Source organism: Hippoglossus stenolepis, chromosome 10 (genome assembly GCF_022539355.2).
Source record: "Hippoglossus stenolepis isolate QCI-W04-F060 chromosome 10, HSTE1.2, whole genome shotgun sequence".
NCBI lineage: Eukaryota > Metazoa > Chordata > Actinopteri > Pleuronectiformes > Pleuronectidae > Hippoglossus > Hippoglossus stenolepis.
This window is the reverse complement of record NC_061492.1, coordinates 2729957-2743773: the sequence shown is the minus strand read 5'-3', so window position 1 is coordinate 2743773 and position 13817 is coordinate 2729957. Positions and strand designations below refer to the sequence as shown.

General features: G+C 45.7%; 1 protein-coding gene across 6 annotated transcripts in view; it reads left to right on the top strand.

Moving 5' to 3' along the window:
• Positions 1-13817, top strand: part of fgfr3 (fibroblast growth factor receptor 3) — a 66710-nt gene that overhangs the window by 36282 nt on the left and 16611 nt on the right. For all 6 annotated transcript variants that reach the window (XM_035167870.2, XM_047341625.1, XM_047341624.1 and 3 more), the window contains exons 5-7: positions 943-1112; positions 11318-11441; positions 11650-11840. In XM_035167870.2, the coding sequence (XP_035023761.2) occupies positions 943-1112; positions 11318-11441; positions 11650-11840 (485 nt within the window). The remainder of the gene's footprint in view (positions 1-942; positions 1113-11317; positions 11442-11649; positions 11841-13817) is intronic.

Here is a 13817-nt window from a genome sequence, read left to right as displayed (position 1 = left end):
TTCTCAGCTTTGTAAATGTGAAACAGGATGAAAGTTTGTCTGTAAATGTCCCAGGTACTGTTGGTTGTTGTTTATCGGAGCAGTGAGCGGAGGCCTCCAGTGGAACCTCACATCTGCCCTGGCAAAGTCCATAAATCATCCAATCTGGACCATCTGTGCCATCTCTTAGCAATTACATATAAGATCCTGGAGGGTCCGTCCCAACGTTTCTATGATCTCAGAAGACGTCAGAAAAAATGGAAAACAGAGGATAAATCTGTTGGGATGAGAAAATGTCACATCTCGGCCGAGCGAGTCGGACCCGAGTCACAAAACTGTCGACCTGGGACGTGATTTATTTGAGCCGTGACCCCGTAAAGACACAAAGCGTCAGGCAGCAGGATGAGAACACTGTTCAGACCTGATCCACTCGCCCTCTTCTATCAGTTTGCTCTCAAAGAACCGATTTAAACCTGGAGACTTGCTTTGACTCTGGTTCACGGGGAAAGACTTGGACTTAAATTACGTCAAACTTGATTTTAGACTTGAGCTTTTCTCAGATGACTTGACTCCAACAAGTATTTATCTGGAATGACTTGGGCTGATTGAAAGTGAATTGATATGTGTTGTGAAATGATTTGAGACTCGCTCTGACCGACTCTCCTTCGCTTGAGAATCACTCACATTACTCGAGTCCTGACTTGAACTTATCTCGGGTGATGTTTGACAGGTGTCTTGAGACTGAACTTTATTGCAGAGGGCTTGACTTGTATCAAATGATTCGAGATATGCACTTGTCTTGAGATACCGTATTTAAGATTTGACCCAAGTTTGTCTCAAATGACATGAAGCTCGACTTAAAACTCGTCTCGTCCCCAAAGTCCCACGATCTGACTCGAAACTTTGACTTGGACCTCGTTTCCAATGACTGACGCAACGCCCTGTTTTGTGTTTCTTAAACAGAAGCTCCTTATTGGACCCGTCCCGACCGGATGGACAAGAAGCTTCTGGCCGTTCCTGCCGCCAACACGGTCAAGTTCCGCTGTGCTGCGGCCGGAAACCCGACGCCGACCATCCACTGGCTGAAGAACGGCAAAGAGTTCAAGGGGGAGCAGAGGATGGGCGGCATCAAGGTGAGAGAGCTTCAAACTTTTAACGGTTGTGATTTACAGATTCATGTCCTCACACCAGATCTTCCTGGAAGAGGGCGATGCTGTGTCCTATACATTAGAAACCTTTTAGCAAGGCATCTTAATCCCATGCTAGCGGGGTGGAGCTGCTGCGTGTCCATCAGGCTGATTGTTGCGATGCTCCCCGGTGTGAATATCTATAACGCGAATAGTGAGAAGTGCTCGTCCTCCGGTGAATTCTCTTCTCACGGTGAATAAAGGTCAGAAATCGTGCCTCGGGACCCGGCGGCTTTCTGACCGGCCTCCGCTCAGGAATATATTTAGAGGCTCAAACTGCTGCGCTGAAATCAGAGTGGCGCACAGATACATGCATACTCGCGTGATGGCTCAGTGTTGACAGTAACGCGGCGCAGCAAACAGCTGCTGGACTCAGTTTTGTCATCGGATTGACTCTGAACACTGGGCTCTCATGTGGAATGGCGCTGCTTTAGGTAATGGGGCCCGGTTTACCCCTGTGTTGGTTTAATAGCCCTGAGCTGGAGGATTAAAAGACAAACGGGCTGTGCTCAGAACCTCGGAATTCAAACAACTCGAAACCTGTGTTTTGCTTCAAGATAAACTTAAACTTGACAACAATCGTAATTGCTAAATTATGTCCAGAGATGTAAATTGTTTCAGGATCTTTCCGTCCTGTGTCTGATTCTCTCTCCATCTCAGCACGAACTCGACGTCTTGATGACGTGACGATGAAGGAATTAAAAGTCATCATCGACTTGCAGAATAATATAAACAAATATTAATTCTGTGCCAATAACAAATAAGAACCTTCTTTTCTATTTTAAAGTATTTATTGTTGAATTAGTCTCGTATTTATTGGTTTGTTTCTTTAGCTGGATTTTAAACTGTGCAACGCCATTAAAGTAATTCTACTCTATTCTCTTCCTTTGAAACTCACTACTTTACAAACTATTACCATTTTAGCGTAACTTTTTACAGTGTATTGTAAACACTTTAACCACACTTGTTTTATTTTATTTATAAACCAATTTCGTCAGATATACATCTACAGCACGAAGGCTAATTTGAGCACTTTTACTGATTTGCACTGTGAAGTTTATTGAAGTTTAAGGTCGTGCTGTTGTTTCCACGAACTTCTCCTTCAATTTAAAGTGTTTTCTTTGTGTGGATTTCGAAACAAACCACTAACACGCTGTCGCAGAAGAACAAATGAACCTTGCAGCTGCCATCGCAACTTCAAGAGTGGCAATTAACTGCTAAACCTTTTGTGTCACAGAAGAACTAATTAAACTTGTCGTTCGCTGCTCAAACCGCCACCAAAAGCTAAACTGATCTAATTTAACTGTTATAAAGAATCGTTAGCGTCTGTCGTCATGTCAGAGAGCGTCCGGGAGGCAAAAGAGTGAAGTTAAAGTTGAGAATTCGTGGTGCTGGTGGTGCTGGTGTTGCTGGTGTTGCTGGTGGTGGAGGAGGCATTTCTCCCAGTGGAGGTTTTGGATTTAAAGGGTTAAATGTAATGAGATCCTGCAGCTATTAACAGTTTACAGAGATCTCCAACATCTGCTCCCAGCAGACCAACAGCAGTTGTCTCCCTCCCTCTGTCCCCACTCTCTCTCTCTCTCTCTCCCCCACACACACACACACACACACACACACACACACACACACACACACACACACACACACACACACACACACACACCTGTCACCAGCCCTCAGGACGCCCCAACTTGCAACGGCCCTCCACCGACTTCCAGCGTACACATGCATTGAGATTCGCCGAAGATAACGTTTTTTCCGCAGCAAATTAATCCCAAACTGACCAGCGAGGGCACGTAGATATTTACTCCATCTGTTCAACACATCTCCGGCTTCTCCTCCCGAATCCCACAGTGTCCGAGTTCCGAGTTCTGTGCAGAAGAGTTAGTTGTTGGCGTCGTTTCCACGTGTTAGACGGAACCATTTAGTGCCACACATGCTCCTATGGGACGATACATATATAATTAGAGCGATATGTATAGCTGGCTCTCCATAGTGAGACCTGACAGAGTATGTGAGGTCCTGTTGGCCCTGTCCTGTGTTGTCGGTGTGAGATGTGACACTATAAGTTGTCAACAAGCCACCGGGACGAATTCCTGTACATTTTCCGCTCCGTATAGCTCAGCGGGTCGAGCTTGGCACCGAGCGGCGCTGTGGGTTTGGTTCCCACCGCGGCCACCCAGGCTGAAAAGCACAGGCGGCCGTGGTGCTGCAGTAAGTGTCCAACCAAAAGGAAGATGTTGTGTTTGTGGTGTGTGTTAACTCGGTGGTTACGTTTTGGCAACGATGCTTTAAAGCAGAACGATCGGAGTCGTGAAGTGTTTAAATGTCATCGTATCTGTTTTTTACGCAGACGTCCTGGAAAGATTCATTCCAGCAGCAGATGTCTTTCCTTTGTTTTTGTTGTAATTGACTTTTAAAGGGTCGGTCCACGTAAATCACAAAAACACAGCTTAAAGTACGATTAACTTATCTCGGCACGAAGAAATGACCCTTAAATTTCACTTTCAAGTAGCTGCAGCTTCACGTATCTTACAGACTTAATTCTTTTAAGCCTTTTAAGCCCTTTACTTTTTATTGTACGTGAATATTTATGATAAAAAGACTTGACCGAGTTCATCTTTGGCTCTAATGGAGACGTTTGTCTTCTTGTCACCCTCGGCTCCTCCAGGCTTCGACTCCTTTTGATTCCCATCAGCCAAACTTTGTTAGAGTTTCTGTAGTAATTAAGATTTCACCTTTGGAACAAGTGCAACTTCACATGACACTCTTTAAATTCCCTAATAAAGACCACCGACGATGGAAGGGCCAGGTCCAAGAGAAGAAAAAGTACTTTCAGCACATGTGTAATTCATTCAGGCTGATGGAGCTGTTGATTATTACATCTTTACTTCTTCTCTGTGTCTTTATTGAGACGTTATCCCTCGCTCCCTCCCTCCCTCGCTCCCTCCCTCGCTCCCTCGCTCCCTCCCTCGCTCCCTCGCTCCCTCCCTCGGTCCCGGAGCGGTCCTAAAATCCAGTTAGCCAATCACCATGTGGCCGCTGTCGCCCTTGAGGGAGGTGAGCGGAGAGGTCACCCTCTTTAGAGTCAGGGCGCTGGGTGACAGACAAGCCTGTGACACTGCCGGGGGGCGTCTTCACCCGGTCGTAATGTCAAAGCCTCTGCTGACCCAGCACGCTGCAAAAAGTGTCTACATACAAGTGTTTTTAGCAGTAACTTTAATCACTGAGACTTATTGAGTTGCATTAAACTGTCAAAGAGTCAACTCACCCGAGTATCTTGTCATAAACGTAATTTTGGTTTAGTATATTTGAAAAACAAGAATTTTCCATAATCCCCTTTTCTATAGAAACAGATTTAACTCTTTTCTTAACCATGGGACCATTCTTCCATGGGCCCACTTCTGCTCTGACAGATCTGTGCACTGACAATAAAGTCACATTAACTTCCATTAAAGTGAGTGATGTGCCTGATATCATTATATCGTCGCCTCATTTTTAACGTGGTTACCGTTCAGCTCTTTTTGTTCGTTGCCACATGCTCATTAACCTGTCGGTCACTTTATTTGATTTCACTCAATAGACTTTCATCAGCAGCTGCACCACAACTGCAAACGTGTAAATATCATCCAATAGGAATACAGCAGAAACTTTTCTTGCACAATCTGTGACCTTTTGCACATCATATATATATATTTACTTTGATACATTTTTTACTTATTTCATACTTAAGGTTCCTGTCTTTCTCTTTCTCTTTACACTACTTGCTTTTTAATTTGCTTTAATCTTTCCCCCTCGTTTTTCTGCTGACTATGTTTGTTATGCACCAAACACCAAAGCAAATATGCTAAATATAGTATAAGTGAGTTTGTGAAAACCTACTTGGAAATAAACATGATTCTGACTCTGAAATACCCGTTGGCCTCCATTAAAATAAATAAGAGAAGTCATCCCAGAGAGCAAAAGCATAATAAATATTAAATCTTTCAAAATAAGAAACAGGATTGTGTCGTTGTTGTGGAGACAGACACATTACACAGGGCTGTCGTCAGCACAGACATTCGGTGTCTCTCTCGTGTCACAGCCCCCGTGACCTCACATCTGCCTGTGATGAGTTCATCTGGCGGGGTCGGGGGGTAGATGGGTGGCGGGTGGGGGGGGGGGGCCCTGAGCCCCGACAGCCCGACAATGGCCTTCTAAAGACTCTATTCCTCCGAGCGGGACCTCAAGGTGAAGCCTCCCTCCTCTCACGTCCGCGCTGAACTGACAAGATCATTTTTTGATTTGACAGCCGTGGGTAATTTCAACAGAATGAAAAGCGACCGTGTCTGATTTATGGGACGAGTGATGGGATGGTTTTGTCGCACGTCTTACTCCGACTGGGAGTGTGTCCATGACGGGGAAGTGACTCGCTAACTGATCCTCGCTGATCAGTACAGATGCATTTAAGAATCGAGACATTTCCCCGCCTCTAGTCTTGTGTCTCGTGTTCTCCTTTTGTTCCTTAAACACGGCTTCATCTTCTAAAAAGGCGACAAAATCACATTCGTGTTCAAAAGCTCCAAGACATCAGGTTCACGTCTTCACAAATGTACAGGAGATGTGACAGAAGATTACAGCACTTTCAGGCAGATCGTTTCCCTCGTTCCCGACATGTTCCAGTCGAGTGGAGAGGATTCTCCAAGTCGAGCAAAGTGTTGCACCTATTTGAAAGCTGAATGTGAGATTAAATGGCACCGGCTGAGATGGAGCTTTTACTTTTATCCTTGAAGAAAGGACAAAAACTTCAGTTCTCTAAATCGACTCGTAATCAAAGACAAATGGGCTTTTTCAAGCATTCGTGTAAAGACTTCAACGAGAGCTACGTGTACTTTTCTGGCAAATAGATCCCAATGTGATACTTCAGGGCAGAATAGACCAAATGAAAAGAGGAAATGGACTTGGAGCCAGCGGACGCAGCAGTTCGGTAATTCCCTGACCTTGAAATTTGCTTTGCTCGTCTGCGAGTTCATTCAAATGAAGCTGCACAACGAGAGCTGTTGGTATTTAGGTGGAAAACGTGTCTGTCGATGTCTCAGAACCACTTTGGTGACTTTATCAACAAGAGCAGAGAAAATACTCAGAGCAAATGTGCAGCAATGATGTTAAATTATGCAAACAAACCATTTGGAGACTTTTACATCGACATAAAGAAGATCTCTTTTTGTGTGTGAAGCAGGAGCCCCAGTAAATCAGTCTGTATTCATCCCTTAATTATTCTGTGTCTGAACAGTTTGATTAGATCCCTGCAGCTTTGTGAGAGCGGCAGGAAACGCTGATGTGAGAAGTCTGCGCTCCGGAGCTCTTCAGGCTCGGCTGTCCACTGTGTTTGCTTTTTATTAAATCACGTGCAGATGACACCAGGCTGCGAGGAAATAACCACACGAGACCGGACTGCAATGAGACAGTTGTTTGAGTGGGAGATGTGAGATCACAGCAGCTCATCGATCCAGATTTCAGTTCCAGTTAAACTAGTGCAGTTCGTCCGAAACCTGCCTGTTCGGAATGAGCCGTTTGTTTCGCCTGTGGTGAAACTGGCTTTAAGTTTGAATGATTTACTGAGCTGCTCTTGTTTGTTTTCACAAAATAAAAGCTCTGTAATTACACTCCATATAGAGCATTGCAACAAAAAAGACAAGCTTTTACTTTGTAGACAAACTGAGTGATTCTGTAAATGTCGTTGCCATAACGGAGATCAACACCAGTAAATGTCTGTTTCTGTCCGATATGATGAAATAAAGATAATCTCATTATCTGGCAGGACAGACATTAGTGGCCTTGGACCGCCGGTTGTCGACCGCTGTGGCAATTTATCGTAGGACGTAGAAGAAGACCTATTCAACTCAGTACCTGATTAATAAAGGTTTATGAATATTGAACGTATCACTTCCTTGGGCCCTAAAGAGGAAGCACGTCGAGTGTGAAGCCGCTGAGATGAACGGTTCTCGAGATGTACGAGCCACGGACGCACAGACAGTTAGTCCACAGATAGATGAGTATTCTCCATATTCCTGAACACTTTGCAGCGTGATGAGATCATTTCTGACGAGAGATAAGTGGGAAAAATTAAACCCAAGCTGCTTTTGATCGATGGCGTCGTACAAATGGCCTCAAACCCCCGTGACGAGCGAGTCCTTTTCACCTGAGGGTCTGTGGATCCTCACCTCACAGGCACTTTGTAAGTCCATTGAGATGCAACACAGAGAACTCAACCGTACGCTCGTTGCAACCAAATGAAACGGTAAATGGGATGTGTGGCTCATTTGTAAAGTGGAAAATAAAATTCCAGCAGGGACGACGTGCCGGAGCATTGTGCACCGCCCCCAGACAACGGTGGCGCTCGGAGCCTCGGAGGTCAAAGGTCGCCTTCTCTATTGAGCCATCAGATGGAGGTGGGGAGAGATGGGCGTGTCACCGGCCCATTGAGTCTTTGACAGGCAAAACCAATGCTGTTGTATGCTGCCAACGGGATTTTATTGTGCTCATGCTAAACTGCGGCGGCACAAGCGAGACAAAAGTTGACAAAGTAATTATTGTGTTTCGTTCCGTCCAGGTCGCTCTGAGCTTAACTGGTTTATCAATCCCTGTTTTGACAGGTTTCAGAGGCCGGGCCCTTAAAGCGGCTCCACACTGTTGCTTTTTAAGACCTTAAGCACTTTAAATCCTTGTTTTTCCCGTCCAGAGTTTAACGCGGCCCCGGATTGTGAGTCTCCCCGTCGGCCGCCGAGGAATTTCTACACTTTGCAAGATTATTTTTGGACTCTTTTTAATTTAAGGCCCGTTATGGTCATTGGCGTTCCCTCCCCTGCCGCTCTACCCAAACACACCACACATATCAAAAGACTGGTTTTAGATTTGGTTTTCTCCTCCATGTTGATGCAGTGGTGTGTCGAGCCAAAGTCAAAGTCAATAGACCCACAAACTTTCCCAGCTTTAATAGCGAGTCCTCCGGGCCGCCTCTATCTGCTTCCTCCTTCTCTGTGGGTCAAATTAGACGGTAGCACAGATCCGGGCCACTGGTCCGCTCTGACGCGGCCATAAATTCTGGTAACTGGCCCCCGCTGGTTCTGACGGGGCTATTTTGCGAGGTGAAGACGGCGGGTTCGGACTGTAAAGGGAGCGGCGCTTCCTGTGTTTTCTCAGACAACTGCTCCGCTGCAAAAAAAAACTGTCTGTGTCTTTGACAAGTCGTTTGAGTTGGCGGCCCGACACTTTAACTTGTGTGTTTGGATTAAAATAACCGAATCTATCAATAGAGTGAAGCAACTTGTCTGTTGTCCATGGCAGACTCGCTGAGGAAAGTACAAACATCTCAAAACAAGGCCGATCACTAAATGTGTCCCAAGATGTTTCATGCACCAAACTCTGAATCCAAACCCTTTGTCCTCTTCCCTTCATGCACGGACGACATACGCTGGTTACACGTCTCCCTCGGATGCACACTTCTTGCAGTGTGAGACTCTCTGTCCATTCCCATGGCTGGTGCCCTTCTGCAGGTCCACGGCCAAAGCCATAAAACCTTTAAAGCCTCGTATGACTCTACTGTAAGCTCCTTAATAATTTAATTCTGTTTGGAATCTGGCACGATTGGAATGGATGGGATTATCACGTTTCGGGGCTAATGCCGCAGGTTCAACAGGGGTTAGCCGGTGCAACACGGCAATAAAAGCAGGCGGCATGTTCGGAGAAAATAATTAAATGTGCCGATGGAAAGACGGAGGGGAAATTAAAGTAGAAATGTCACTCGGAGATTAGAGTTACTAAACAATCAATTCAGTGAGAGCGTGTGAAACAATAGTTAGTGAGAGTATAACACTGTTCCCACGAATAACAGTTATTGGAGAATGGGGAGTTAATAATGTTAAAATGTAGTGTAACAGTAGAATGAATTCAGAGACAGTTTTTTCTGATAGTCTCACTTTAAAGTAAATATAAACAAACAGACTTCAGACTACAGGGAACTTTCTCTGGTTATTATAAAACTCAGGCTCTTTAAAGACATAAATAACTGCTCACAGAATCCCTCTGTTTCTGTTGGTGGTCTCGGCCTCTTCAAACCGACTCCTAGCTCGTATTTTACCACCTTTCAGCTGAGCCCCTTGTGCATTGCTGTTTTTTCTCCCCCCCTCCCCCCCCCTCTCTCCGCTCAACTCGAGCTCGGCGACCACAGCACAAGGCGTCACTCATCTGCTCATGAGAGCAGCCATTGACTTCAGTTTGACTCCTGGGCTCGGAGAGGGGTAGACGGGGTGGAGCCAGCCGCTCTGAAAACCCATTTGCCAGCGCTGAGCGGGCAGCCTGGTCTATGTTACCATGCAACTGCAAAAAGCACACACAGGCATAATATTTACACTGTTGAATTATTTTCCGCATGCGCCTCCAAGAGAGAGAGGGAGTGAGAGAGAGTGGAGGAGTGTAAACGGCAAGACAGAGGGAGAAGGAGGAGGAGGAGAAGGAGGAGGAGGGTGTGATCCTCCACCTACAAATGTATACATTGTGTGAAAGGCCAGTTACCTCAACACGTGGGGTGAAAGGTTTGTGAAAACACTGAGCCCTCTCTGGGTCCAGCACATTTTCCTACGCAGGTGATGTGAAGGGTTCCACCCTGAATAGCCTCCTTGTTGACATCACTCACTCCCGTCTTTAGTAATTCTGACCTCCTTCGGAGGAGTTCACGCCGTGCTCGTCTGGCAGCCGTGAGCAGAGCGCCGAGCCGAGCGGCAGCAGCGTCTGCATGGCATGTTTCCACTTAAGCCGCCGGGGTCGTCCCTCTCTCGACCCGTGGAGACGGCCCATCAGTGCGTAGCAGGTTCTCGGTTCTCGCCTCGCTGGGCCGAGCCGCTCGCTGGCTCCGCCCCCTGAGCTTCTGAATCTGTCACGTTAGCGTCTGAGCGCTGCCTCCGTCCAGACACACCTGGTCTGAATCACTACGCAAGACTCACCCTTCCACTCTCCAGGGACGGATTTGTCTCGACTGGCACAGTGGAACCAAGAGGTGCAAAATAAAACCCTGCCTCGGTGCAGGAGGAGAAAACTGACCGAGCTGAGCTTATAAAAATAGTCAAACGTTTATTTATATCATTGGAGGCTTTGCTGTTTTTAATGCTGTCGTCGTTTTCATTGCCGTTTGTTTGTCCGTCAGCTGGATTTCTCAAAATCCACTGAACCGATTTCCATTAAATTTAGAAAAAAGAACAGAACCTGTTATTGTTATCGAGCAGATTCTTTCTCACTTTCTTTCTCGTGGCAAAACAGGTCGTTAGCCTTGGCAGAGGTGTGCACTCTCTCATCATCAAGCCATTTTCCATCTTTAAGATTTGCCTGTATATGTCCTGTGATATTTCTGCATGTCATCTGGCTTTTTTTGCATTTTAACATTTGAAATTAAACATGAATGCAAACTGTAAAAATAAATCCTACATCAGAGAGTTTCTAAACAACGCAAGGCAGCTGAAAAAAATAATATGAAGTCTTTCCAACCTGCCCACGTCTCTTCCACGACCTTTTCCAGGCAGACGTGACACTTCTCCTCCGACAGAACCACATCCACCTCGGCTGTTCTGTTTTTTCACAATGCGAAAATCACCGGCCCATTTATTTGGTGCTGTGGGCAAATGCAGAACCGTTTTCCCATCTTGTCGAAAAAATGGTTTCCTCCTCTTCGTGGCTGTTCCGTATCAAGCGGTTTGCAATTGATAAAAGGAAGCTGAGGTTGTATTTCAATTTAAACACGCTGCACACAGCACGCTCTTGTTTACCGTCCTGGCCGCTCTGTGATGTTTTATATCAAAGGCAGGAACAGATCAGAGGCCGGAGAGGATGGTCGTCTCTGGCCAGGGCGCTCACTCACCTCGTCTCGACAAATAGAACGAGGTTGTGATTATATCCACATTTAAACTGCAATTTAATTTACACATCTGCAATTTCTTCCTTAGTTTCCTCAGTGTCCGTCTGAAACCTTCGGAGACTTTCATTTGATCTTTTCCTAACAAATGGAGGAAATATGAAATAAAAACTGTGTTGCTTGTCAAATAGCCTGCAAATAAAACCAGACTCCCCCTGAGATGTGTTCAGATACTGACTGTCCTCTCTCTGCCCCCTGTCTCCCTCAGCTGAGACACCAGCAGTGGAGTCTGGTGATGGAGAGCGCGGTGCCATCAGACCGGGGGAACTACACCTGCGTAGTTCAGAACAAGTACGGCACCATCACCCACACCTACCAGCTGGATGTTCTAGGTAAACAACACGGAAACATTTACTTTCCCTTCTGCTTCTGTGTAAACAGCGAATAAATTAACATACGCAAGTGGTTTGAAAAACCCACGAGTGTTGTTAATGGAAGAAAATATATTTTTAAAAAACGACATTTCCTGCAGCGCATCATTCTGTGCTAATGGCTCCTCCTCCTCCTCCTCCTCCTCCTCCTCCTCCTCCTCTCTCTCAGAGCGCTCCCCTCACAGGCCCATACTCCAGGCGGGCCTCCCAGCCAATCAGACGGTGGTGTTGGGCAGCGACGTGGAGTTCCACTGCAAAGTTTACAGCGACGCCCAGCCGCACATCCAGTGGCTGAAACACATTGAGGTCAACGGGAGTCGCTACGGCCATGACGGCGTCCCCTACGTCAACATCTTGAAGGTGGGTCAACCTGACGCTCGCTCAGCCGCCATGAGTCTCACCGGCGTTTCCCTGGAGTCGACTTCAGCTGACGATAATTTCTCTCTTAATTAGTCTCTCCTAAATGTCTTATTTAATGAGTTTTTCAGTCGGTGGGTCTGCGGGGCCCCAGGGGCCCTCGGGCTCTTCTCACTGCAGCGTGTAATTGACAAGCTCATTCCTCCAACACTCCAGCGTCATTATGGGGAGGAAATGCCTCACCTGCAGCACACAGGCACGAACACTCATTAATAATAATATCACTGTATTTCACAGTGTGGGTTTCTGCTCTTATATGTGAGCACTGAATGATTGACAAGTGCTGGCGATGGATACAATTTAATTAGATCGTTATTAAGTGTTTATACTTCAAAATGTTCAAAGTTTCTGGAGGAGGAAGCATCTGACATCTAACTGATTAATATGTCAGGAGAACAGAAACATATTTCATCAAATCTATGACATGTCCCTGACGTGGGCAGAAATACGCATTTACAAACCCGTAAAACACCATGGTGAATATTTTAAAGATTAAAAAAGAGAGAGAGATTTATATAAAGTTAAAATAATAAACATATATCAGAGGATGTGCATCAATCACATTCGTTTCAAACCGTCCAGATGTGAGTTTTGTCCCGTTTCTGCAGCCTGATGCACCGATGCTGCATCTTTTTTACATTTTAAAAAGTAATTCTCAATCCCCTGAGAGAGAGAGAGAGAGAGAGAGAGGTTAAGTAAACGCAGCGGGCGAGTCGTCAGAAAAACTCAGCTACCGTTAAAGAGCAACTCCTGGAGGTCTCATCGCTCCCCAGACAGCGACGGAGCCCGGGAATAGAAGAAAGCATTCCTGGCCCAGAGAGGACAACACCCTGAACCCACTGAGAGGCCTGTTGTTTTTATCTAGAGTGAAGAGAGGAAGACATTAAAAAAAAAAAATGAGAAGGGCTTTTGCTTTCTCACTTGGCCTCCCCCCCTTTTCTTTATTTTTCATTTGCCTCTATAGAGAGCGAGGGAATAAAAACATCTGGTTTGGACTAAGTTAACTGCTGTGGTGGCGGCAACGCAGGGAGAGAGACGGGCTCTGTTAACCACCGCTGCCGTCAGATGTGCCGCGTCGCGTGGTTTGGAGGAGGAGGAGGAGGAGGAGGAGGAGAGGGAAAGAGGGAAGAGGCACCCAAGAAAGCCATGGAAAAAATGAGTGGAGGAACACAAGGAAGGGCAAAGTCAGCAGGGAGAGAGAGAATGTGTGACAGAGCGGTGGGTAAAGATGGAGGGCGAGAGACTTAGAGATTGAGGAGGGAGGGAGAGAGAGGAGGAGGAAAAACGAAGAGGCGAGAGAGAAGCTCGTCTCAGACATGGAATCTGTAACTATGCCGGCTTCATCTATTTCTTGGAATGTTGGACTTTTGGTCTTCTTTAAAACCTCCGTCCACACGACCTTCGTTTTACAAAATATCTCCGTCCGGACAAAACCACAAAAACAGCTACGATTAAAATATAAAAGCACTAGTAGCTCATCATTTCCTTACTTATGTCTCTGCTCATAGTTATTAGACATCAGTCTCGTCACCTCATCCAAAAAGTTTCTGGCCCAAACTTTGTGCCAGTGAAGTAAACTGTGAAGTCACCAATTCCCAAACGTTGTGTTTTACAGACCGGAGTTTTAATAAATCTGCCCTTTGGAAGATATTTGTAAAAATCTCCTTTCACGAGAGGCTCAAACGGGAAAAAATGTAATTAGCTTAATAACCACATTAGTGTCTCTCAGTCTCTCAGCTCTGCACCAAGCAACTATTTAATCAGATAATACAATATATTTACATCCTCACTAATTCAAATGGGCAGTATGATTGTGATTATGGTTTCAGAAGTTTCCCTGTTTTGTGCCACAGTGCAAGAGATAAAAAAAAATAATGAAAACTCATAAAGAATCATGTCACATTGCAAAAAAGACTCCAC